Source organism: Ovis canadensis, chromosome 13, assembly GCF_042477335.2.
Source record: "Ovis canadensis isolate MfBH-ARS-UI-01 breed Bighorn chromosome 13, ARS-UI_OviCan_v2, whole genome shotgun sequence".
Taxonomy (NCBI): Eukaryota; Metazoa; Chordata; class Mammalia; order Artiodactyla; family Bovidae; genus Ovis; species Ovis canadensis.
Window position 1 is genome coordinate 57514926 of NC_091257.1, and position 27386 is coordinate 57542311.

Genomic DNA, 27386 nt, shown 5'->3' on the forward strand with positions numbered 1-27386 from the left:
CTCCCCCAAAGGCAGGTATCACCTGCTTAACAGCAAAGACACCAAGGCTGGTGAGACACAGCCAGCAGCAGGGTCAAGACCTCAGCTGCTCACCCACAAATCCATCCCCACCAGAGTACACCAAGTCCCCAGGTCCCAGAGACAATCACCACGCTTGGGAGGTTTTTAAGAGAAAATGGCTTTACAAGGACTCATCTTCCCCTCAGCAAATTCAAGGCCTAGCCCAGGTGAGGGGTTCTGGGACTGCACCACGCCTCCAGGACCAGCGGGCGTCGGGGGACCCAGGGGTGGCACATGGGGTGACAATGGGCTCCAGGTAACAGCGGGCTCCAGGTGACAACGGGCAGAGGGTGACAGCAGGCCTAAGCAGACTACAGGCGGAGTCTGCACAGGTAGGGGGCCCTGAAGGAGCCCAGGTAGAGGTGCCCATTGTGTTCATGCGCCTCACTCACGTAGGTGACCACCTGCCCTTCGGGGTCGTGCAGACTCCTCTGGAAGGCCCCGCTATCACTGAGCTCCAGGACAAGGCTGTACCGCGGTACGAATTTCATCACCGTCTCTTGGCTGAATAGCTGCAACGGAAACACAGAGCAGAGAGAGTATGGCAGGGCAAGTGTAGCCCCTGGAGTCCAGACAACAGGCCCACCTGGAGACCCGCAGCTGGGCACCAAGTCCTGTCACCTGCTGGGTGCATCCCATCTGCACTGCCCCCCCGCTGAACCACCTCCCCACCTGCCCCCCTCCACACAAGAGTGAGACTGCCTTTTTTTAATATTGGTCCCAAAACATTTAGTCAAAAAATGGCTTGTGGGGCTGAGCAGGGTAGGTGTGTGCAGGGATTGCCCAGACCAGGAGTCAGTCTGAGTAGGGAGCATCCACCCTGGAGGAGAGGCCATGGCTCCAAGCAGGGGAGATGGTGTCCTGCAGTGGGGCAGCCGGCACAGGCCACGGGCCCCAAGGGGAGAGCAGGCCCCTACACGTGGCTGGGAGGAAGGAGAAGGGCTGGCCTGGGTACCAGAGCCCTAACCAGGGCCGTGTGATGCTGGGGACAAAGGCTACAAATGTGGTCACCAGGGGAATCCAATCAAACAGGCACGAGGGAGCACGGGACCCAGGTTTCTCACCCTTAGAGAAAGGAAGTACCAACATGGATGGTAAGAAGAGGCATAGATCCTGTGGTGTTGGACCAGAAACACAGTCTTAGAGTTTTCAGTTTAAAGGAACAGATAAAGATATATGAATGTTTAAGTACAAAGGTCTGCCCATGAGCACGTGCGCACAGACTCATTCAGGAACCGCCGCCTGGCACCTTCCAGGACCTTAGGTTACAAACAGTTCAGTACCAGTAATTGGTACTGGCACTGGGACATGGGCAGGATCCCACGGAGGGCATGACGAGGCTCCGGGGAGGCAGGAGGAAGGGGCACCTAAACCACTCGAGGAAGAGCCAAAGGCTGGGCGTCTGGGGGAGAGCAAGAGGGACAAGCAGGACAGAGGCCCAACAGGTCATGATGGTGAGGGTGACAGTTCCAGACGAGGAGACCAGGAGGGAAAGAGTCAGAGGGCTCAAAGATGTAAACTTACATTTTAAGCCGAAGGATAAGTGTAAAGAAGTCACTGAAAGCATCAGATATCATAAGCAGAACTAGAATTTTTAGAGCTTTCACAAGGGTCAAAGAAACCCACAGTGAGATGCAGTTTCATTTTGTTTCTTGAAATCATAGTTTTCATGTTTACCTTAAAAATCACTTTTTTAAGAAAAGGCCTCTCGGATAAGAAATCCAACATGGAGAAGCCGGGATTGGCGCGGATGGCCGCCATGCTGACCCAGTACCCCCCGGAGCTGCTGGCTCGGATGTTGTCCGGGAAGCCAGGCAAATTCTCCACAAACACGTCAGCCCCTCCCTTCATCAGGCCAGACACGTAGAACCTGAAAAAGTCAGCCAAGCAGGCAATGAACAGCAGCCCCCCAAAACAAAAAACTGGAGCCAAACACCAAGGCATCCATCATGAACGAGGGCACTTGATGCAATGGCCCGCTGCAAGGGCCTCAGAGCCCTGGGTCCAGCGAGAAGCAGAGATGGGAACTGGGCCGGGCCAGGACCGCAGTCAGCGTTCTGCTGAGACTCTCCCAGCCCGCAACACTCAAGAAGGCTGAGGGAAAGAGAGAAGACAACTCTCCCCTTACAAAGGACCAGCCTCTGCCACGCCCCAGGCTCTGCAGCAGGCCTCTCACACTGGCCCCGCCCTGCTTCTCACCCAGGCCCCCAGGCCCCGCCCCACCCCTCACACCCGCCAGCTCACGCACCTCCTGATCCTCACCATGGCCGACTCCGCCACCAGGACAAAGTCCTCCGCAGGAGACAGCTGCACCCCATTGGGGAACCGCAAGTGGTCCAACAAAACCTTCACCTCCTTGGTTTGGGTGTCGTACTCCAGCAGGCTGCAGGTGCCAAAGCAGAGGGTCACATGGGGCATCTGGGAGCCCTGCGGGGCTGGAGTGGAGCCCTTGGCCAGGGCCTGTGCAGGGGCACTTGGCCTGCACTGGAGTGGCAGGGCCCCCATCCTCCACTCAGACCAGTTCCAGGCTGGCCCTGGAGGGCCACCCAGGCACCCCCCTCCAGACAAGCCCACAGTCAGTTCTCTCGCTGACCTGGGCACTAGCTCACACCAGGTGGGTCACCATGTCTCCAGCCTCACAGGAGTTGAGGTTCCCCGCCAAGTGCCAGACCACCCCCCACACCCTCAGATGGCCTGGCTGTTCTTAGCTTCATTTCTCCAAAGAGAAGTGAGAACATCTCACTGCCCTGTTGTGACCACCACCTATTTCCAGGAAACATTAAGATCCTCCCTTAAAAGCTGAGCAGATGCTCAGAAACACCCACCAACTCCTGGGCGTGATATACTCTCCAACGTCATCCTGCCCATCTACAGCTTCCCTGGGCAGATTCAGGACACTCACCGCCCATCATCCGTCCCCTCCATCAACAGGAACAGATAATCTCGTCTTTGCCATTTGCTGCTAGAATCCGTAAAGTAAACCTTCCTCCCGTCCCGAGTTACTGTAAGATCGTTCAAGAAGGACATTTTCCTCCCCTCAATGGGGGTCTCGGAGGACAGCAGCAGTTTTACTTCACCTGAGGGGATGGGAAGGAAGAAAAGGAAAGACAGGAAGAGAGAAAGAAGAAAGACGGGAGACTTGCTTTCATTCTTAGAACCTGTGGCTCAATAGTTTCAAACTATTAATCAACCTAACTTATTTTTGGACTCAGAGGGAGAGGGAGAGGGTGGGATGATTTGGGAGAATGGCATTCTAACATGTATACTATCATGTAAGAATTGAATCGCCAGTCTATGTCTGACGCAGAATACAGCACGCTTGGGGCTGGTGCATGGGGATGACCCAGAGAGATGTTATGGGGAGGGAGGTGGGAGGGGGGTTCATGTTTGGGAACGCATGTAAGAATTAAAGATTTTAAAATTTGAAAAATAAAAAACTAAAAAAAATAAATAAATAAAAATCAAAAAAAAAAAAAAAGGGAAAAACTAAGGGAGCCTCCCCACTCTCTATGTCAGAAGATGCAGTACTTGGCACAGTGTTCCCCTCCTTTCTATTCAGTGATGAACTTTTTAGAACAACCCCACTCAAGGCAGAATCCTCCCTATGGTCGAGGAACTCCTTTCCCCAAGACCAACTGACTTAAAAATCTGCCAAGAGTCTGGGGTTAATAAGGCAATTTTCTATTTGAGAGAAATACAGTGCTCCCCTCACCTGCTTTTAAATGTGAAAAGCAGGAGTAGTAGTAAGTCTTTCCAGACTATAGCACAGACACTCATGGAGTGCTTAGTTCTCTTTACGCCCAACCCCATTTAAACGCCAGCAACGATCCCCCAAGGCAGGCCCTCCCGTCAGCCCCACACTGTGGTGAGGCAAGTGGACTCAGAGGCTGAGTAACCGGCACATGCCTGCATCCAGCAGAGTGGGGGCCACCCAGGGGCCCTGTGCACCACCCACGAGGACAACTCCTCCCTCCACGTGACCCTCCCCATTGAGCACACACAACAATATCACACACAGCACTAGTCCACAGGACACCATGACCAGTCAGGGGAGGGAAACAGCAGAAGCAGCTGGAGGAGGGAAAAGTACAAAGACAAGAGATGAAGGGGAAGGAAAAAGAGAAGACTGAGAAGCAGAAAACAAACAGGGAGCCCAGACGGACACACAGAAAAGTGAAGACAGGAAGAGGAGCCTCACACCCTCAGAATGAGACCTTCTGGGACCCGGTGGCCAGGGGAGAGGAAGGTATGAACCTGAGGCAGGCTCGAGTGAGGAGCCACACGACGTGAATGCTGGTGCTCTCTGCAGGCAAGACCTTCAGTACCATTCAGTATGTAAGAAAAATACCAGGGTCTCCGGTAGGCTGTACTGAACAAGTTCTACTAAATCCATTTATAAATAAATACACACGTTGTTTAAAAGATCCACAGTCATCACAGAAGGAAGCAAGTTACTGGCACGTACGTTTCCAGGGATTTACTTCAAACAGCCCTTTGTACGCATCAACCACAAAAAGAGTCCCGTTGGGCCCAGCCCGGATGCCTAGGGGTCTCCCACAAGCAGGCTCGTCATCTCGGGTTTCTAGGGAAACAGACAGGAATCAGTGGCTGGCCCCAGATTCTGCCTGAGGCCCATCAGTGTCCAGTCACCTCATCTATCCCATCCTAAAGCGGCATCTTGCTGCAGAGAACAAAACTGACCATGGCATCAGGGGCCGACTCAGCCCCCACCGCGTCCCTGGCCCTGAGAGCTTAGGACCACTGTCCAGTCTGTCCAGAGGGCCCACCGGAGAGTCAGGATGTGGACACACGCACAGCAACTGGCGCTCAAGAATCACGCTCACATCAGCGTTTGCAGACTCAAACAGTCAGCGCAGGCATAGGCCCCGCCCCCAGATCTCCCAGTCACAGGCCCCTCCCCCGACCCCCCAGCAGACACAGGCCCCTCCCCCAATCCCCCAGCAGGCACAGGCCCCACCCCCAGATCTCCCAGCAGGCACAGGCCCCACCCCCGATCCCCCAGCAGGCACAGGCCCCACCCCTGGATCCCCCAGCACTCCAGGAGTGGGGTTGAAGCCCCACAGCTGGACCTGAATGCTGTGCCCATCCAAGGACATGGCAGGGTCCCTCCACCCATCATAAAGGAAAAGCTACCATATTACTCCTTAGATCCATTCTCCTGCTCTACTACCTATATTCTTTTTAAACCTGTGGCAGAGCATATTTAGTGCTGGGCACTCACTGCAGGGCACTTACCACAGGGTGCTTACCGCAGGGTACTTACTAATGAGTGCTTATTGCAGGGTGCTTACTATTGAGTGCTCACTACTCAGTGCTTATTGCAGAGTATTTACCAGAGTGCTTATTGCAGAGGGCTTACTGCAGGACCCTCATTGCAGAGGCACTTAACATGCGTGCTTACATTAGGATGCTTACCACAGGATGCTTACTGCAGAGGCACTTAGCCACCATACGGAGTGGGAAAAGCAAGTTAAATACTCATATGCAGAGTATGATCCCATCACTTACAACCATGTGTGGGTGTGAGTCCATGAACAGAAAGAGATCTGAACAGTTATTCATTACATTGTTAACAAGTTATACCTGAGAAGACTGTAGGTGAGTCTTACTTTCTTCTTTGTGCTGTTCGCATTTTACTATAAAAATGCATCATTTTTACAAAAACATTCTAGCTCCTAACAAAAGGATAGTAAGTCTGTGCTACCAGTGCTTAAATAGTGAGTTTCTAAAACCTGAGGGACCTAAGGGTAATTCACTCTGGATGAAGGGCTGAGGTCCCTGGTAGGCTAGTGTGGGAATGCACTTCGGCACCTGAGGAACAAAGCCTAGTGCCTCCCACAGCGGCTCTGGGGTACGTGCTGAGGTGAGGGGTGTGAGGGGTCTGGAGGGAAAGTATGACCACAGGGGCCTCAGCTGGGCAGCAGGGCTCTCCTCTTCCGAAGACCTGACTTCCAGGAAACACAGCTCCTCTCAGCACCTTCCTTGGGTGCCTGGAAGAGACACAAAGGCGGTCACCAAAACTTACTGCACGGGCCTGAGCCAAATCGAGCAACGGTCTCTACTTCACCATTTTCAAGCTTTACAACTCGGCCATCTGCTGTACCCGTGAACATCACATCTGTTTAAAGACAGGAAGGAGTAAGGGTGTTACTAGGTTAGCCTAAGAACTATGCTCTCACCACCACCACCAACAGAGGTGGCCAGTCTGTGCTTTGTCTCCAGAGAGGAAATGGCAGTTTTGAAAATGAAAGCAAGTGGTGTCTGGGACCAAAAGCCTTAACACATGCAGCAATAACGCCATAAGGGCCTTGGAACCAGCATGGGCGTGACCCTGAGGCTGGAGCAAGGGCACAGCAGACACCAGTCAGAGATAAAAACAGGATTTTCTACCCTCAAAGAAGCGGGAACCCTCAGGCTGATGCTCAGCGCTTGGGTCTGGTCACATCTGCCTCATGGCAGTGTCTAACTGCAGAAGGTGACTATCTAACCAAAGGGAAACAACTGCTGGGAAGGCCCCCAGGTGTAAAATCAAGTGCTCACTTCAGCAGCACATATACTAGAACCAGAACCACGCAAAACTTGCAATGATGCGCAAATTCATGAAATGCTCCATATTCTTATATGTAAATATTGCACACTCTAGGGGAGCCACTAAAAAAAGTATTTAAAATAAGTATAACTGATAGGTAAAGAATGGACAGAAAAGAGAATCATATAAGATGCTCAACTGAACTACTGAACTCCCAAAGTGGATGAGAAAATAAGGAAGAAAATAACATAAGCAATGAATAGAAAACGGTAACAAACATGGGAGAGAGTAATCCAACAACAGCTGACCCTTGAACAGCTGGGGTTTAGGGGGCGTCAACCCTCTGCACAGTCAAACATCTGTGGATAACTTTATGGTCAGCCCTCACATCCTCAAGGTCCTGAATCTGTGAGGTTCTGCATCGCAAGATTCCAGACACACGGATTTAAGCAACTGTGGATGGAGCAGTGCTGCAGAATGTGTTCAATGGAAAAAAATCCATGTTTAAGTGAACCTGAGTTGTTAAAGGATCAACTGTATATCAATTACCATCTTAAACGTTAATGGAATAAAAACCTCAATTAAAAGACAGTGATTGTCATTGAGTGTATTAGAAAACAAGACGCAATGAAATGCAGTCTGTAAGAAGCTCCCTTTATATATACAGACACATAGAGATGAAAAATGAAGGGGTAAAGAAAAATACACCACACTAACACTAATTAAAAGAAAGCTGCAGGGCTAGGAACATGATCAGGGATAAAGAAGACCATCAGGTAACAACAAAGGTCAACTGTAGAGAAGACACACAGTCCTTAACATGTATGCGCCTGATAATAATTGTCAAAATACATGAGGCAAACCTGATACAACTGCAAGGAAGCACAGGAATCCATGATTAGAGGAGAAGACTTCAGCATCCCTCCCTCAGAAATGGAAAGACCCTGATGAGCAACAAGATCCGACCGCACAACACATTCATAGAACAGGGAGCTAGCTTGCAATGTCCTGGGCTAAACCACAATGAAAAATAAAACGGAAAAGAATGTACATATACATATAACTGAGTCACTTTAATGTACAGTGGAAATTAACACAACACTGTAAATCAACTATATGTCAAAAAAATAAATAAAAAATTAATGGACAGATCCTGGCAACAGAAAATTACCCTAACTGAAGCCCACTGGCCTATAGCCAGAGCTCCACAACAAGAGAAGCCACCACAGTGAGAAGCCCGTGCCCTGCAACAAAAAGTAGCCCCCACTCACCACAACTAGACGAAAACCCAGGACAGCCAAAACCAATAAATAAATAAGAAAATCAATAAAGACACAGTTGAACTCAACAGCACCATTGCTTAACTGGATATTAATTGACACCCTTCAACACCTCAGCCAACAAACAGCAAAATGTTTTTTCTTGAGTTCACATGAAACATTCACCAAGATAGACCACATTTGGGGCCATACCATATGCCTTAATAAATTTAAAAGAACAGAAATGATACAATATCTGCTCTCACACCAACATGAAATTAAACTAGAAATCACTAAAAGAAAGAGAGCTGAAAATCCCAAAATACTTAAGAGATTAAACAACACACACTTCTAATTTAACACATAGGTCAAAGAAGAAATCACAAGATTACAAAACATCTTGAACTAAGTTAAATTGAAAACGCAACTTATCAAAAATTTCCTGGAGGAAGAGAAAACAGTGCTTACAAAGAAAGTTACAGCATCAAAGAGACATATTAGAAAAGAAAGACACCTAAAATCAGTCATCTAAGCTTCCATCTTTGGAAGCTAGATAAAGAACAAAGGAAACCCTAGGTAAGCAGAGGAAAGAATAAAAATTAGAGCAGATATCAATGAAATTGAAACAAGAAATCAATAAAGAAAAATCAACAAAACCAAAAGTTGGTTCTTTGAAAAAATCAATAAAATAAATAATCTTTTAGCTAGGCTAACAAAGATAGAAATTACCAATATCAGAAACGAAAGACCCCCCCGGGCATTAAGAGGATACTAAAGAAATACTATGAACAACTCTAAGTCCACAAATTTGATAATGTAGATGAAACAGTCCGATTCCTTGAAAGGCACAATCTACCAAAACTCATACAAGAGACAATTTGAATAGGTCTGTATCTATGGAAGAAATGAATCAATAGTTAATAACCTTCCAAAACAGCACCAGGCTGAGATGGGTTCACCGATGAATTCTACCAAACATTTAGGAAGGAAGAAATGGTACCAACTTTCTATAATCTCTTCCAGAAAACAGAAGGAGAGGAATACTTCTTAATTCATTCCATGAAGCCAGCATCACTTTAATACCAAAACCAGATAAAGTCATTTCAAGAAAACTACACACCAATATCTCTCAAGTCCAAAGATGTGAAAATTCTCAATAAAATATTAGCAAATCAAATCCAAAATGTAGAAAAGGAATTACACACCCCAACAAAATGAGATTTATCCCAAGTATGTAAGGCTGGTGTAGCATCTAAGTAACCCATAATATTAGAAGACTAAAGAAAAATTACATGAACTTATCAGCAGATGCAGAAAAAGTATTGACAAAAATCCAACACCCATTTCATGATAAAAGCTTTTAGCAAATTAGGAACAGAGGGGAACTTCCTCAACTTGATAAAGAATATCTACGAAAAAATCTACAGTTAACATCATACTTAATGGTGAAAACTAGAAGCTTTCTCACTAAAATCAGGAACAAAGCAAGGATGTCCCCTTTCATCACTTCTTTACAATACTGGGCTGAAAGTTCTAGCTAATGCAGTAAGACCAGAAAAGGATACAAAAGGTATAAATAAAACTATGTTCATTTGTAGATGACATGACTGTCTATGTAGAAAATCTCAAAGAATCAACAACAATAAGTCTTGGAAACTAATAAGCAATTATAGCAAGGTTGCAGGATACAAAGATAATATACTAAAGTCAATCAGTTTCCTATATACCAACAATGAACAAGTGAAACCTGAAATTAAAATCAGAGTATCAGAAGGTGTTTCACTACCTTCCAAAAAGAATGAAATATTTAGGTCTAAATATAATGAAATATATACAAGATCTAGATGAGAAAAACCATGAAGTTCAGATAACAGAAATCAAAGAACTTAATAAAGGGAGAGACAGTCCATGTTCACGGATTAAAAGATACAACATTGTCAAGAGGTCAGTTCTTCTCAACCTGAGCTCTAGATCCAGAGCGATCCCAATGTTATTTAAATGATCCTAAACCTTACACGAAGAAGCAAAGATCTAGACGAGCCAACGCGATTCTGAAAGAGAACAAAGTTGGAGGCCGTACACCACTTGACTTCAAGACTTACTATAAGGACTTCCCTGACATTCAGTGGTTAAGACTTCACCTTCCAACGCAGGGGCCACGGGTCCGGTCCCTGTTCAGGGATGCCTCTTGGCCAAAAAACAAACAAACAAACAAACAGAAGCAATATTCAATAAAGACTTTAAAAAAAAAGTCACTATAAAGCTACAATAACGAAGCCAGTGTGGTAAAGGCACAAGAACAAACAGATCAGTGGAACAGAACACAGAGCCCAGCAGCAGACCACAGCTCACCTCTAACCAAAGAGCAAAGGTGACACAGTGAGGGACAGACCGCCTCTTCAACAAATCTTGCTGAAACAGCTAGACATCCACACGCAAAGAGATGAACCTAGACACAGACCCTACACCCTTCACAAAAACTAACTCAACACGGATTTCAGACCTAAACATCAAACACAAAACTACAAAACTCCTAGAAGACAAAAACGGAGAAAACTGAGTTGACTTTGTATATGGTGATGACATCTTAAACACAACACCAAAGATATGATCCATAAAAGAAAGAACTGATAAGCTGGGCTTCATTGAAACTTAAAAACTTCTGCTCTGAGAAAGACACTGTCTAGAGAATGGGAAGACAAGCCACAGACTGGAAGAAAGTATCTGCAAACAATGCATTTGATAAAGGACTGGCATCCAAAATATAAAAAAAATTCTTTAGACTCAACAATAAGAAAATGAACAATCCAATTTTAAAAATATCCCAAAGACTTAAAACACCTCACCACAGAAGATCTACTATGGTGGAAAACAAACACATGAAATGATGTTCATATATCATATATCATCAGGGAACTGCAAATTAAAATAGCCATGAGATACCACTTCACACCTATTAAAACGGCCAAAATCCAGAACACTGACAGTGCCAATCACCAGGGGAATGGAGCTACAAAAGCTCCCACTCACGACTGCGGGCGGGGGAGGGGTGGGGTGCAAAACAGTACAGCCACTTCTGAAGACAGTTTGGCAACTTATAAAACTACACAAGGTGAATGGAAAAATGAACTATGATACATCCAGGCAATGGCATATTATTCGCTAATAAAAAGGAATGAGCTATAAAGCTGTAAAAAGACTTGTGAATGTGAAAGTCGCTCAGTCGTGTCTGACTCTGCAACCCCCATGGACTTAGCCCACCAGGCTCCTCTGTCCTTGGAGATTCCCCAGGCAAGAACACTGGAGTGGTAGGCTTCCCTTCTCCAGGGATCTTCCCAGCCCAGGTCTCCCACACTGCAACCGTCTGAGCCACCAGGGAAGCCCAAGAGTACTAGAGTGGGTAGAACCGTAAAATGCATAACGTAAGTGAGAGAGGTCAATCTAAAAGACTGCCTGATGTGCGATTCTAACTCTAAAGCATTTGGGAAAGGCAAACCTATGGAAACAAGAAACATACCAGCGGCCGCCAGAGGCCTGGGGGCAGAGTGGACGAAGAGGCTGAACGCAGCGGATTTCAAGGGGCAGTAAAAATTCTGTGTGATGATCTAATGATGGATACATGTCATTAAACATTTGTCCAAACCCGTAGAACATACACACCAAGAGTAAACCCTAACGTAAACTATGGACTCCGGTGATGATGATGTGACAAGGAGGAGTTGTCCAATGTACTCTCAATAAATGTACCATCTTGGGGGAGATGTTAATAATGCGGCAAGTAGGGGGTAGAGGATATATGGTAAGTTTCTGTATCTTCCCCTCCATGTTGCTGTGACTCCAAAATTGCTCTAAAAAGTAAAGTCTAAATGATGTTCATTGGTGACCCCTCTCCTGGCACCTTCTGAGGTGAGTGCCTGTCTCTAGTGTCAGCAGCAGTGAGCCCAGGTGCCCTCATGCAGTTCACACCTGCAGGGGATAACCAGAAATGTCACCAAAGGACAAGCAGAGAAAAGAGAAAAGGAGGTGTGGTGACAGAGCAAGATAAGGCATCAGGCCCAGTGGAAAAGACAAAAAAAGCATTCTCTGGGAGATCTGAGGGCATGGGGTGGGGGAGGAATTACTGGGACTCCTCAACGTTCCAATTTTAAACGTCAGTACTAGATTTCTTAACCAAACACATGAAATTTGTGAAATTAATAAACATCAATGTCTTTTTAAGAGAAACACAAAACTTAATCACAAAATGCCCATCTCTCCTGAGCAATTCTCACTCTGCCAGACAAAAGCAACAACCAACTACAGAAATACCCAGTCCTCAGGACAGCCAAAGAGCAATGCTGGGAAAGGCAAGCTGGTTCACAGCTTTGGAGGTGGAGGCACAGGCCTGACAGGCCTTCAGAAGGAAACGGAAGCATGGCAGCCACCCATGGCCGTTTCACCGCGCTCTGGGGTGATGGCCAGCAAGCTGAGGTAACAAACAAGACGCAGGAAATCCTCACGTCTCAATCCTCGCCAACCTCTTCACTAACCGTATCTTTTGACTCCTAAGCTTAATTCTCATTCTAACAGACAGGAAAGGCCTGTTCCAGGTTGCTACAGACTCAAGAATTAGAACCAGATCCTCTTCTAGTCTGGAGGTTCGGGCAAGTCTGAAGCAGATGGTTACCCTTAAATGTACCCACCAAGGTGACCGTTTAAAAAAGTGGAAATACTGAGAACAGTTCCTGTTCTTGTCAAAAATGCAATCTACACAAAGACAACCTGTGCTACATCAAGTAACACCTACTCAATTGTGACAAGGGAACTAAAACACCAGTGTCCACGCTTTTTCTTTCTCCTTTCCTTTTAAATGGTCCAACAATTTGAGCAGAATAAAGCTTATTAGACAGGAACTCAAAATCACCCAGTACTACAACAGCCTGCAACTCAGAGAGGCAAGAGGCTCCCTCGGGGCATCTGCTAGACAAACAGGCACAATTGCAGCCCAGAAGGCCGCCCAGACTCCCCGTGGCACTGTCCCCACAGAACCCCGCTCAGGCAGCAGACAGCGCCAAGTCCCAGGGGTCTACTTACCCCCAATATTTGCTATGGATTCTGGCCCAACAAGCTGATTTTCAAATAGCTTTTCCGCCTGTTGTAACTTCGTATTTGGTTGCAGCACACCAAGGAAGAGAGGGGGCTCTTTGAAGCTGTAAAATAATGCAATTATAGGGATTTGTCTATAAAAACACATGAAGAAAGTATTTACTGAAGACCTGCAAGGACCTACATGCATTAATTCGCCATTCTTTGACAAAGGGTACACATTTCAATAATATTCCTAGTTGCCAGACGCACTGGTTAAAAGAAAAAAACCTCCCAGGATATCAGGAAAGGTCACAGCACAGAAGAAAACTGAAGGCGTCAATGTGGCTGACGTAAGAACACTCTCCTCTCACCTGAGGCCCAGGGCGCCGGGCCTCCCCAACCCATCCAACAAGCTTCACCCTCCAGCTCACAGAGCCCACCATTTATTTTGCCACTGGCTGCCTGGCCATCCAGGCCCAACCGAGACGGAGAGAGCGGAGTGGACATTGCACAGGGACAGCCTTGCTTCCTGCTCCATGGGGAGGACAGAAGACAGCTGGGCCTGGGGCCACCCCCTGCACCCACACAGGCACACCCCCCCTGTGGCCTGGACCCCCACCCCCACCCCAGGCTCACGCAAAAGTGCCCAGGAGCTCTCCCATCTCCTCCATCCACAGGCAGACACGCTGTTTCTCCCAAGCCATCAGCAACTGTTGCCACCCAGAGCCATGCCACCATCTTCCCTCCCCGCTTCCTCCCTCGTCCCCCCACATCTGCTTGCAACCCAGCAGCCCACCTGCGCTCTGTGAAGCACAGATCAAGGGTATCCACCCCTCAATACCTGCAAATGGGCCCTCTCCCCGGAGCCAAAGTCTCCCACAAACTCCTCGCCCAACAGTCCGGCCACGGCCTCCCCTCGCTCTGCTCTCCCAGCTGGTCACCAAGGGCCCTGGGCATCTCCCATTTTAAACCCGCTGCCTCCTCCCATCACCTCCTCAGTGAAGTCTGCTCTGACCACACAGTGTAACACTCAGCGCTGCCCCCAGAAACCCAGACCCCACACCACTGTGTTTGCATTGTCAGCTCCTCACTCTGTCAGCTGCCTGTGCCCCCAACTTGCTGGGTTCTCACTGACTTGCTGGCCCCCAGGGGAGCAGGGGAGAGGAGTTCCCACGTGTCACCCCCCACCCCCACCCCGGCCCGGAGAGTAGGAGAACCAAGGGGAGGGTGGGGCTGGTGGTCTGGGAGCTCTCCATCCCCACCCCTTCTCAGCACAACTCCCCTGGAACTAAACCTCCCCCTCCACCCTTGGCCCTGTCTCACAAATACAGCTTCCTAACTGCTCTTCAAAAGCACACGCGTGGTTCAACGAAAGAGCTTTATTTCCAGAGTGGGAGAGAAGGACTGGGACCTGCAACACACTTGGGTTCAAGCTCTGCGGGAAGGTCACACCTCCAGACGGGCAGGGACGTGTGCAGACAGGCAACAGACAAGCACATGGAGCAGGGGCAGAGGGGGCCCCCCGAGTCCCAGCCTCCCCGCCGTCCCTGTGGGGGCTGCCAGATTCCCTGCACTCAGGAAGGCCTCGAAGGGCTGCAGCATCAAACTAGTCAGGGTGGTGCACTGTCCCTGCCCCCAAGGGGAGACGGGAAAGCACAGAAAATGCAGCGGCCTGGAAGAAAGGCACCAGGGACGGCAGCCCAGGCGCTCATTAACTGCCTGGGCGCTCCGCTGGGCACAGAGGCATCAGGGATGGCAGCCCAGGCGCTCGCTCCTGCTGACTCTCCTAACTCGGTCACCGTCTATGCTCAGTTTCCGGTTTTGTCCTGTTTCTCCCCATGGTTCTCTCTGATTAGGATCACTCTTTAATCTTTCTTCTGAAATCAAACTGATAAAAATGTCCCCACCAGCTGCGAGTGTGTCTCACAAGCATGGGGCCAGGACATGGCCAGTGGCCTCCACTCAGCAGCGGTCACTGCGGCCTCCACCCCTCCACTCTGGGGAAGGACTGGGTTTCCATCCAGAAAGGAACAGAAACATGAGTTTTCATGAAAAGACAGGACTGTTTCTGTCATATTTAAAACATATTTTAGTTACTGTAAAATTTAACATAAAAGACACAGTAGTGTTGTAAAGAAGAGATTTTGTGCCTATGATTTTAAAAACCAACAAGGACAGTAACTCTTCTGGCAGCTGAAAGCTATTACTGTTAACTGTCAAAAATTTGCATTTTATTAACAGGGTAAAACTGTAGAACTCAATAAATAAAAAGCAGCAACAAAGTGCTATGGGTGGTCAGGGATGTGAGGGGCAAACAGAAACACACAAAAATAAAACTCGGGCAAGGCCCACAAGAGACCTGTGGGGGAAGGAGCGGGACGGTGGCCCATGCCCCCGACCCTCAGCCAGGGAGACAGCCTGGGCTCCTCACAGATGCTCAGGAAACCCATGGAGCGGCGCCCCCACCCAACCCCGATCCCGACTCTCTGGCTCCACAGGTGGACACTCCCCTGTGGTAAGGAGGGAGTATCCACCAAGCAGATATTCCTGAGCCCACGTCACCCACGCCTGATGACACCGCTGTGATCCCACCTCTGGGAACACGTGTCCCAACGGACGCTGGGCAACACCCTCTAGGAATCAAGACGTCACAGGTGTTGTGTCCACCAGCCCCAGATCTTCCTAATGAGGAAAAGAAGGCTGCTGTGCACAGCAGGGTCTGGCCAAGCCTGGCGGCCTCTCTGGTGACTCTGCTCACTAAAAGGCTGCCACCATCTGCATAACCCGCCACCTGGGAGGGTCTCCCGCAGTCCTGGGCCCTCCAGGTCTGTCTGTCCTCTGACTTCCTGGGTCTCCTGAAAGCAGAGCCCCCGAGGCACCCCCACCAGCTGAGCCGCCAGCATGGAGACTGCACCGCTCGTCCCAGTGTATCCGCCCCTTTCCTTGCTCTTTCTGCTCTGATCAGAGTTTCATAGAAGACCTTTCTGCTGTTGTTACCAGTACTTTTCCCCAAACCTCAGTTCGTTCCCGTTCTCACTGTCTGCCAGTCTTCTGCTTCGTTCTGGCTTCAGGGCCCCACACCCCCAAAGTGGGAGCAAGTCATTGCCCAACTCTGAGCCCAGGAGAGACCCATCAGCCGCGCCAGTTTCTATGGGGTTCTCCTCACCAGGCACATCTACTCCACCGACAGTGCTTGCTCTGGACAGCCTCAAAGCCTTCCCAACCTGGCTCCTCTCCGGGCTGCTCGGACGTCACACTACCTTTCCCCTAAATTTCTTTACCACTCTTGGCACGATTAACGACCTCTACTGAGATCAAAGGTCTTGCGTCCCCTTAGAAGCCGTGTGTTCACCTGCTCCCCACCACCTCACTCTCCATGGCCAGCTCTCCAGCCCAGGTTTCGACCCCCAGCTTTGGACACAAATCTCACTCCCACCTGGCGCACTGGATTAGCAGAAAGGCCCAGGCAGTCTGCATTTGAAGCCAGTTTAGCCACCCTTCTACACAGTGAGGGGGACTGGCAGGAGGGAGACCTTCAGAGAGAGGACGCCCAACACACTGCCCACTATGAAGCCTCAACTCTCACTCACAAAACACATCACTCAGTTTATACCTATTAGCTTCCCTCTACACTGAGACGGGGTTCTTATCTGAACTTTTCAACTTTACATGAACTCACAGCAAACTTCAGGCAGCTTCACCACCCTGAGCGGCTCTGAGGGGAAACCAGACTGCACAGCCCTTGACGTCATGAACAGTCACATGAAGAGAAGCCTGGCTCTGCGTGACTGTAACTACAAATGTGAATACCTTCACGAGACCTGAGGTGCACACTAGTTTTTCAAGTATGCTGTATTACCTACATATCCCCACTGATGAAGGGTAATTTAGGAAAAATAGAACAGTAATTATTATACAAGGTTTATTAAAAATCAACTACTTTGTAAATCCTTACTTCAGGAAACATAGTGGTGACTGCCAAATAAATAGCACTTATCAATAATTTTTAAAAATCAGATACTTAAAAAATTTAAACACGGCAACTTGAACTTAACCTTTGTGTGTCTGTGCTCTCGACACTTCAAATGAATTCAGGTTAATCACCTCTAATACTTAAGCTTCTCTTGTCTTGGATTTTTCTAGTTTTTAATGTTGGTTTGCACAGTTTTGTTTTTGAAAGAGTAGCATGCCTAGCACTGGGCACATGTTGAGTGACACCTGATTCAACACGGAGCACAGGCACTAAAGGGCTCACGCTCTCTCCTGCTCGGCACAGCCCGCCCTGCAGAGCAGGTTGATTTATTAGCCAAGAAGCTCTCAGCCCGATTTTGTCAAGCAGCAACACCCACCCTGCCCGAGCTACGCAGCTACTCACCTGAGAGGCTCCGGGTCTATAGGCGAGTCCAGCAGCACCAGGGCGCCGAGCAGGGGGATGGTGAGAAAGGCTGCCAGCATGAGGAAGGTGGCTCGGAACACTCTGCCGCTAAAGGAGCTGCCGGACAAAAAGCACACGAAGGCACCCGCAAGGCTCAGACCGACCGGCCGCACCCTCAGCCCTCTGGGCAGGGGCAGCCCTCCCACCCGGCCTGCCCCTTTCGAGGCCACCGCCTCCGTGGGGGTGACTAAAGGTCAGCAGTGTTTGCTAGGATGGCAATCATGCCCTTGTTCTTCTTTTAATCTTCCAGGGTGTGGCGCACTCCCAGGTAGTCTGATGAGCGGTATCCTGGATCCTCCAGCAGATGCTAAAAGCCAGTAAACCCAAAGAACCAATGGGCACAAAGTGACGGAGGTGTGAGTGAAGCTGTGGGAAGGAGCCGCCCTCGTCCACCGGGAAGACAGCGGCCCTCAGTCACCACCTCTGACCACTGAGGCTCAGAGCAGCAAGGATCAGAGCCACATTCACAAAGGAAACGGAGGCAGAACATCCTGAAGGTCCAAACCCAACCACTAGCAGACACGGGAGAACCTGCAAAGCCACAGGGAGACCTGACAGTGGCCTGGGCCCTCAAGCAGAGTGTGTGGCCACGGGGGGCTGAAACACCCTCCAACAACCCTCACCAACGACCTCACTCACTCGTGGGCCAGGCAGCACGTGACGCCTCCTGCTAAGAAATAAACTGCTGGGATCACTACTTGCCTGCGTCAGGATATTCAGATTCACTGAACACCTGAAGCCAAGAGTAACGTAGAGCAAATTAAAATCCTGAGCTCCTAAAGTGGAAAATCTTTTTCTATCCAAAAAAGCTGACTTGAAAAAAGTTAGGACTCACACCTGACCAACTAAGGGCACTGTTTCATTTGATTTTTGACAAGACGGTTTCAATGTAGAATGCAGAAATGTGTGGGCTGGGGTTGGGCAGTCCACTGCCAGGAGGACAGGACTGAGGGTCATGTCTGACCCCAAGCCGGAAGTCACCACTAACGACACCGCCTGCCGAGGACAGGAAGAGATGCCTGGACCCGGAGCCCAGAGTCAGGTTTCAAACACGCTGCACAAGCTGACCGTGTCTGCTCCCCTGGGGGATTCTGGGGTGAAGGCAAACAGCTGGTGTGGCCCCTGCGAGCCTGCGCTCAGCACCGCGTGTCCCGCTTCACCCCAGAAGAAGTCCATGGCAGCGCTTCCTGTCGTTCTTCCACAACTCAACAACACAAAAGTTTTCCACTCATCTACTAAGGGACACTTGTTGGGAGGGGAGATGAGACGGGGTTACTTAATGGCAACAAGGAGTTTCACGGGATGAGGACAAGTTTTGAAACTAGAGAAGAGTGGTGGTTGCCCAACAGTAAACACTGCTGAACCGTGTGCACTCTAAGGAGGTTCCTTTTACGTTATATACCCCACCTCAAAAAGCCGTTAACGGTGACCAGAATGTTCTTCACTTAGACTGTGGTGATTTGTCACTTTAGCAAATCTCTCTAAATGAGCTAAAAATCCCTGAATTGGACATTCTAAACCGGTGACTGATGATATGCGAATTACAGCTCCACAAAGACGTCCACAAAGTCAAAGTCGGTGGCCGCCCGTCCAGAGGCTGGGACACACGCCACCCAGGACTTCCTTGGGGGCCTGGTCTGTCAGTGCGACCACCACAGCCGGCGACTGCACGGGCAGAGCATGTCTGCAAGGGCTTGGGGCAGGAATGGCGTGGTCCTGTGGTCCCTTCAAAAGTAGAGTCCCAAAGGGCAGGCCACACGGCACTGCACGAACTGCCCCTCAGAGCCCACGGGGAAGGACGGTGCCCTGCCAAGGGGGCTGACGCAATCAGCCCACCCCCACCCCACACAGTTGCAGCCCCTGGGGAAGCTGCCTTGTGCAAATGCACCAGCAAAAGTGCCGACACTGGCCAAAGTGTCCCTTTCCCTTTTCCTTGCCAAACACATTTCCACATAAAACAGACCCTTCCTGTCTAAAGTGGACTCTGTGCTAACTCTCCTTTTCTATGTGATAGTGTATATTTTAAAATCTTAATTTAGGAATGTGATTCGGAGCTTGTGGCAGCGTGCTTGAAGACCTGCTTGCCCCTTCCTACGACAGGGAAAACGAGAAGTCCAGCCTGGATAGAAAGTGACTGCTTGCAGCTAGAAAGGTGGCCGGAACTCCGGCAAAGCCTCATGTCCACACGGTCCCACCTGCCAGGCAGGTTCAAACCCCAGTTGTTCCTGATGTGCGGCTGGACACCACTGTCCAGATCCAACCCCTCTCCAGGGAAAGAAGTCCATCAGCACCCTGGCTGACCGCCAGCCAGTTCCTACTGGAAAACTCCATACAGGGTCAAGTTTTAGAACCGGCAGCTCGGCCCCACGCTGTTTACTTCCTCACTGCAGGCTGAGACTCTAGCTTTGCAGGGCCATCAAACTCCAACTTTACATATCCAGTAACTTGACAAATGGCCCCAACACCGAAGTTTTTAGCCATTCAGAGCCCGCCTGCTTTATGTGCTTGGCGAAACCTCCCCAGACAGTGGCTTGGTTCAGTTCAGTTGCTCAGTCGTGTCTGACTCTTCGCGACTCCATGGACTGCAGCACACCAGGCCTCCCTGTCCATCACCAACTCCCGGGGTTGACTCAGACTCATGTCCATTGAGTCGGTGATGCCATCCAACTATCTCATCCTGTGTCGTCCCCTTCTCCTCCCACCTTCAATCTTTTCCAGCATCAGAGTCTTTTCCAATGAGTCAGTTCTTCCATCAGGGATGGCCAAAGTAGTGCAGTTTCAGCTTCAGCATCAGTCCTTCCAATGAATATTCAGGACTGATCTCCTTTAGGATGGGCTGGTTGGATCTCCTTGCAGTCCAAGGGACTCTCAAGAGTCTTCTCCAATACCACAGTTCAAAAGCATCAATCCTTTGGCACTCAGCTTTCTTTATAGTCCAGCTCTCACATCCATACATGACTACTGGAAAAACCATAGCTTTGACTAGGTGGACCTTTGTTGACAAAGTAATCTCCCTGCTTTTTAATATGCTATCTAGGTTAGTCATAACTTTTCTTCCAAGGAGTAAGCATCTTTAAATTTCATGGCTGCAATCACCATCTGCAGTGATTTTGGAGCCCAAGAATATAAAGTCTGTCACTGTTTCCACTGTTTCCCCATCTATTTCCCATGAAGTGATGGGACCAGATGCCATGATCTTAGTTTTCTGAATGTTGAGTTTTAAGCGAACTTCTTTACTCTCCTCTTTCACTTTCATCAAGAGGCTCTTTAGTGCTTCTTCACTTTCTGCCGCAAGGGTGATGTCATCTGCATATCTGAGGTTATTGATATTTCTCCCGGGAATCTTGATTCCAGTTTGTGCTTCATCCAGACAGTGACTACCCTTCAATAAAACAGAGCCTCACCACTTCCACTGAATGTTCATTGGAAGGACTGATGCTATAGCTGAAGCTCCAATACTTTGGCCACCTGATGGGAAGAACTAACTCCTTGGAAAAGACCCTTGGGAAAGATTGAAGGCAGGAAGAGAGGGGGACGACAGAGGATGAGATGGTTGGATGGCATCATCAACTCAAAGGACATGAGTCTGAACAAGCTCTGGGAGTCAGTGATGGACAGGGAAGGCTGGCGTGCTGCAGTCCGTGGAGTCGCAAGAAGTCGGACATGACTGAGTGACTGAACTGGACTGAACTCCACTCCTACCCCAACTCCTGCCCTTGGAGCTCTCGGACCCTCACCTTGACCCAGAAGCCCCTCTCATCCCCTCCCCTATGAGACTCCCCCACATGCAAACCTGTCAGTGTCACCCACAAAGCTCAGGCGGCTGCTGCCACCTCACAGCCATATCACTTTCCTTCATCAGCCTCAGCAACCCTCAAACCCACTACATAACACAAACAAGGAAGTGAATTTTAAATTTTGGTTCATTTTAATTAATTCAGACTTGAGTAGTTACATGCAGCCAAGTGACTGCCGCATCAGACGGCACGCCCTGGGAGTCCACAAGCGCTCCGTGACCACCTGCGCAAGTGGCGCAGGCACCCAACCCCGAGAGCAGAGCAGTCAAGTGCCCGCCCTCTGTGCAGCCTAGGGTGAGCGAGGCCAGACAGGCAGCAACCAGTACAGAGAGGAGCAGTGCCTCAGGTCAGCAGAGGGTGGGGAGGGTCTGAAGCCCACGGACTCTGCACAGATTTCAGGAGAAGCAACTGGGCAGAGCTATGCGGCCGAGGAAACACAGGACTCAACGAACTCCGGGCACAGGTGAGAGCCACGCGACCCTGGGCACTGAGTCTGTAACTGGCAGGTGCACAGGTCCTGAAGGTGAGGTCAGAGAGCTCCTGACCCAGGCTCTGGGAGCATGATTATTGCAGCCCAAGGTTCATTAACTTTTTTGGCAGGCCCATCTCACTGCTGGCTCCTGTGAACTCGGAGTCAACTACAGTTCTGCATCTGCTCTGTAACGGCCTGACCACACACTGCACTGTGCTCCATTGCGAAGTCGTGTCTGACTCTATGCAACCTCAGGGACTGTAGCCCGCCAGGCCCCTCTAGCCTCAGGATTCTCCAGGCAAGAATACTGGAGTGGGTTGCCATGTCCTCCTCCAGGGGAATCTTCCCAACACAAGGCTCGAACCCGTGTCTCCTGCCTGCGTCTCCTGCGCTAGCCGGTGGATTCTTCACCACTTGAGCCACATGGGAAGCCCTGCACACCTGCACTACGTCCACTCATCTAAAGGACCCTCCGTTTATCCAAACCATCTTCACCAACAAAGTGCTGCACAGGCCCATCATACTCTCTTCAGTCTGTGCTGACACACCCCGGAAGACCAGCCCTCTCCCTCCCAGGTGCCATCTGGGAGGTCAGCTTGCTTGCCCCAACCCCTACACCTGCACCTGGAAGCCATCTCTACACCTGCACCCTCAGAGCCATGCCTGGGATGTACAGGATCTGACGACTACCAACGGCTCAGTCACAACTTACAAATCCTGTTAAATGGGATTTACTGGGGCAAAATGTGGCGAAGGGTGTCCTCTAATAGCTTCTGCACACAAGACATCAAGGCCTCGAGGAAAAGACTGAAGTCCTGACCCACACGCTCCATGAGATAAACACAGACCTGTGATTTCAGGCCCCAACCCACGAGAGACCGGAACCCCAGGTGCTGAGGTGATCCCTGGAACCTGAGACTCACACACAGTGGCCCAGTCCTTTCAAGTGACCGTGCCCTGCATTGGTTCACTTTCCACAGTCCTTTACACCAGGCTCCGAGACTGCAGGCATTGTTTCAGCGCTGACACCAAACTGAAAACACAGTAAAATAGCAATTTGAAAACACACACCCAGAGGAAGGGCTGAGAAAACTCTGGAATCCTGGCTCCCCACAACCTCATGAATTACGACAGCCCCAGCTGTCCCTCCCCACTGCCTCCCTTTCGCTTCAGTCTTAAAAAGGAAAATGGACCTACAAGAGATTTTTAATTAGTCTGAAACCCTTTGGAAGCTTATTGAAAAAGAAGCTGGTAATTTTTCAACTCTTCACTCCTAAAAAAGTATACATGGACATTAAACAGTTGTTCTCTCCTCTCAGACAAAACTATGTTCCAAAAGGGAAGGAATCCTTTCTGGGTTACAATCACTCTGTCAATAAACTTCTTAAACCTGTGGGGAAACTGATGCCAAATGACACTCATCAGAAACCCGCACTGGGGCCCTCCCTGGTGGTCCAGTGGTTAGCACTCTGCAATTCCACGTCAGGGGGCACAGGTTCAATCCCAGCCAGGTAACTAACATCTTGCATGCCACGGCCAAAAAAAGATTACTGTTCAGATACAGGCACGCAACAACTTTGAAATAAAACATTATCTCCAAAGCCTGATTTTAAAAATACACTCCTCATTGTCCAGAAGCCAATTCTGTCCTTCATTTGTTTTGATGTCTCTTGCGACTCCATTCCTCTGTAACTTTACAAAAACCATGTCACTCACAAAGACTTCAATGACCTTACCAGTAAAACAGAGCTAGTGCCACCACTCATGCCAGAAGCCAGGAGACTGGGCAAGGTATCATTCAGTGTCCCATCCACTAAAATCTATTGCCCTCCTTCTGTAAACAGAAGCAAATGTCCTGCTTCTGTAAACTGTCCTTTCTTTATTCTGTTCAGCACATCTAAAGCTTACTATACAGCCATCACATTTCTATTTCCTTCAGATTCCTTTCCTTCACTCATTATACACAATACTTTCTTGTCTTAGAGTGAACCCTCAAATTTTAAGGTAATCAAGATGTCAATCAGATGAACTACTAGAAACCACTACAAAAGAAATGAAAGCTAGAAAACTGCAGGATAAAAATAAGAGAAAGCTAAAGAATTACAACATACACATAGGAAGGAAGGTGGGTGACAGGAAACAGACTGTTACAAAGACCCAGAAGAGGATCAGAGAAGAGAAGGGGAAACACAGGAAAGCCAAGAAAATGTCTTAAATCAACAGAGAGCAAAAGGCACCCAGGGGAAGACTAGCAACAGGTGAGGAGTTTGGAACACAAAGTAACCCTGCCATTAAGGAGGAAATCCCAGAGAAACTGAAAAACAAGTAAATTAACTCTGCCCCCTGCCCTGGGGCCTACAGGGCCCAGCTAATGGTTGGGCCCATCCAACTACTCCCCTTGGGTGCTCTATGCCCTGTGCCTAATAGCAGACCCAGGCCGGCTGCCCCCTGGTCTCCTGGGCACAAGTGTGTAGCAACGCGAGTTGGCATGGCTGCACAGCACTGCTAGTACCAGCCTGTCTGCTCTGCAGGCTCCTAAGTCATCAGCAGATGATCTCACAACATCCAGTCAAAAGGGTGACCGACCTGTCGTGGTCTGCCCACGGTCAGCAGTCTAGAATCCACACCCTAGAATCCAGAGCAAAACAGAATGGCTGGTCACCCCACAAAGAGGAGTGTATTCCTGACCTTTCCACTGGTCCCGGGACTCTTGCTAGTGAAAAATCTTCTCCGAAAATCATAGATTTTTAGACCAAACACTCCTTCCTTTCATTATCATCAGGGAATAAATTCAGTCTCTCTCAGCAAACACTGTGCTGCTGCATTCAATATGTACCACAGCCAATGGCACGGCAAAAAATATCCCAAAATTACCATCAACATAAAAGCCAATCAGTTCCAAACTCTGAACTTGGGTCTATGTGGGGCCTCTTGGTTCTTAAAAACCTAAAGTTATGCCACTCGGGGCACAAAGTTAAGAGAATTTTAAGAACTTTAAAGGCTTATGCTTCAGTTTCTAGCTAACAAAGCACTCGGGAAGGTTAGAAGAAGCGAAGTTGGGAGAAGATCTGATATTCCCTTTATCAGGCACCAACATCGCCGGTGCCCTACGCATATCCGTCCCTACCAGGAAAACATGCAAGGCTGGACCCTCACAGAAACTGCCCAACGATGTCCCTTCTGCTTCCCGCTCTTTCCGAGAAGGGCAGGTACGGAAGCGGCTCCGCGTACGCCGGCCGAGGCCGGGGGGCTCTAGGGCCGGGCAATGACGCAGCGGTGGGGCCGAAGGGCTCCAGGTGCACCGCGCGCCGAGAGCCCGCTTCCACGCGCAAAGCGAGGCTGCTGCTGCTGCTAAGTCGCTTCAGTCGTGTCCGACTCTGTGCGACCCCATAGACGGGAGCCCACCAGGCTCCCCCGTCCCTGGGATTCTCCAGGCAAGAACACTGGAGTGGGTTGCCATTTCCTTCTCCAATGCATGAAAGTGAAAAGTGAAAGTGAAGTCGCTCAGTCGTGTCCAACTCTTAGCGACCCCGTGGACTGCAGCCTACCAGGCTCCTCTGCCCATGGGATTTTGCAGGCAAGAGTACTGGAGTGGGATGCCATTGCCTTCTCCCGAAGCGAGGCTGCCGAGGTCTAAATGAGGCGCCAGCTACTGTCGCCGCCTTGGGGGCACAGCCCCGCTTCAGGCCCGGCCTACCTGCCGCCCTTGGCCTCCGGTGTCCGGTTGTCGTCCGTGACCACCTGCGGCCGCAGGGGCCGGCGCTGCCGCAGCCCGTCAGCCTCGGTCATGGTTCTGAGACGCCAGTCAGCTCCCCGCGCGGACCACCTCCCGCCAGGCGCGCGGAAGTGACGACCGAGGCTCCGCCTCCCCGCTCGGGCGCGCGCGGGAGTGACGTAGGGTCCGCCTCTTCCGGCCTCCCGGGAGGTGGTAGCTGCGAGGTTCTTTCGCGCTAGCCCTAACCACCGCCCCATCCCCCAGGCGGTGGCGGCTTCGAGGGTCCGGACTGCGCGTCCTCGCCCCTGGCGGCCCCGGCCCCTCACTTCCGATCTGACCGCGGGCGGGCCCCCTACCCCACCCCACCCCACCGGGAATCCCGGGGCCGTTTCCGAACCGGCGGGGTTGAGGGTAAGACTCGCTGGAAAAGGGCGGCTGGTCGTGTCCGTCTTTGTGACGGCCACAGCGACGGTGGGCGGTTTGTAAGCGTGTGGCTGGGTCTGTCGCCGGGCGCTCTGGGTAGGTCGAGGCCCGCGCCCGCGCCGAAGGGAACTAGCGGGCTCGTGAGGACGTTTGGCAAATAAAGGAGCGAAAGATGGACGGGATGGGAAAGACACTGGCAGGGGGCTTTTCCGGCAGAGGAAACCGGGTCCTTTTACTGTGCAGCGTCTCCAGAAAAGCCCGCTCGGAATGACGCCCTGAGAATCGCTTTCCCTGCTGCTCCACAAGGCAGTTCCCAGGTCAGCGGGCTCCCCGAGCCTTTCTGGGTGCTGGGGGGAGGGGCGGCGTCAGACCCCCTACTCGACTGCCCCCGAGAAAAATCTGCAAGACCCAGCGTGAAAGGAGGAAACTTTCTTGATGAATCGAGGTCTGCAGGGTTCCAGGTTATATAATTAACACCTGGGCAACATCTTTCTCTGCTGATGCACCAGAACGGCCGCTGTCCCAGGGATGGGTTTTAACAGCTACACGATGGTCCCCTTCCTGCCTGTCTGGAGCATCCCTCCCGCCCTGAATCCTGTGTTTCACACACTCAGTATTATTTGCTGTTTCTAATTCTGTGCCTCCCTGCCTTGGTCCCTATTATTCCTTGTCTCTCTGATAGTGCTTTCCTTCACCTCCACTTGGCCAAAACCATTTTTATGTCTCAGGGCCCATGTCATTTGCTGAAAATCCTTCCCCTAATTTCAAAAGCAGGACACCTTTATGTCTAAGGCACTCTCACTGGAGATTTTTGTATTCCATGCCAACTGGAAACAGGAACGTGACTGTACAAGAAAATAATAAAAACTTAGGTTTATTGAACTTGCTTCAGCAAAGAAATGCACCAGAGGACACATGAGTCTCCTCCGGACAGCAGTGTAATGGAAGGGTCTCCAAGGGGTCTGGGCTGGAGTTAACCATAGATGGTCTTGGCAAGGATGGGTCAGAGTTTGTAACCAGAATAGTCACTGGAGGGGTCAGTGGTTTTGTCTTGGAGCATGTGCTCTGCACAAGCGGAGCCGCGTGTTGCACACCACAGTTTAGTCCTGTTTTTCTGTTTAGATGTCGTAAGAAGCAAAATTAGCACTAACCTTTTAAGTTAGTGCTAGTTGTGGTTTCTTCTCAGAACCCCCCACACCCCATACCTTCCAGGATGGCTGCCATCCTGTTCCTGGCAGGGGGGATGGGGCTACCTTGTTGGTTAGATCAGGTTCCTCAACCGCTGCACTACTGACAGTTTGGGCCAGATAATTCTTTGGAGAGAAGAGAGGGAGGAGCTGTCCTGCACATTGTAGGGTGTTGAGCAGCAGCCCACCTACTCATGGCTGCACCCTGAGCCTGGGGCTGAGGCCCACTTCCAGCAGTGCTGCCTTCCCAGTTGCTTGCTCTCAAGTCATTTGGGCCAGGAGGACCGTCCCAGCGGCTAGACGCCACAGTCAGTCTCTTGAGGCCTTCATTGTCAGCAGCTGGACCCAAAGGCATAACGTGAGGGTGAAAATAAACATGTTCGCCCTGTGGCAAATGCTCTGCAGGTTGCTGTGGTTGCAG

General features: G+C 50.1%; 1 protein-coding gene across 1 annotated transcript; it reads right to left on the reverse strand.

Moving 5' to 3' along the window:
* Positions 1-162: 162 nt before the first annotated feature.
* Positions 163-25820, reverse strand: APMAP (adipocyte plasma membrane associated protein). Its single transcript, XM_069546522.1, has 9 exons — positions 25338-25820; positions 17312-17428; positions 12943-13058; positions 6107-6199; positions 4526-4642; positions 2963-3137; positions 2309-2443; positions 1738-1930; positions 163-572 (listed from the first exon to the last, which is right to left on the reverse strand). Exons 1-9 carry the CDS (start codon positions 25610-25612, stop codon positions 372-374), a joined length of 1422 nt encoding a protein of 473 aa, XP_069402623.1. The 5' UTR covers positions 25613-25820; the 3' UTR covers positions 163-371.
* Positions 25821-27386: the final 1566 nt, after the last annotated feature.

Bases quoted from the DNA above. Each gene is read 5' to 3' on its own strand.
- APMAP (XM_069546522.1), bottom strand. From the start codon at position 25,612: ATGGGGCGGTGGTTAGGGCTAGCGCGAAAGAACCTCGCAGCTACCACC. The intron at 13,059-17,311 runs GTGAGTAGCTGC...ATTATTTTACAG, and splicing joins ATAGACCCGGAGCCTCTCAG to CTTCAAAGAGCCCCCTCTCT. The intron at 6,200-12,942 runs GTAAGTAGACCC...GTCTTTAAACAG, and splicing joins ATCCATAGCAAATATTGGGG to ATGTGATGTTCACGGGTACA.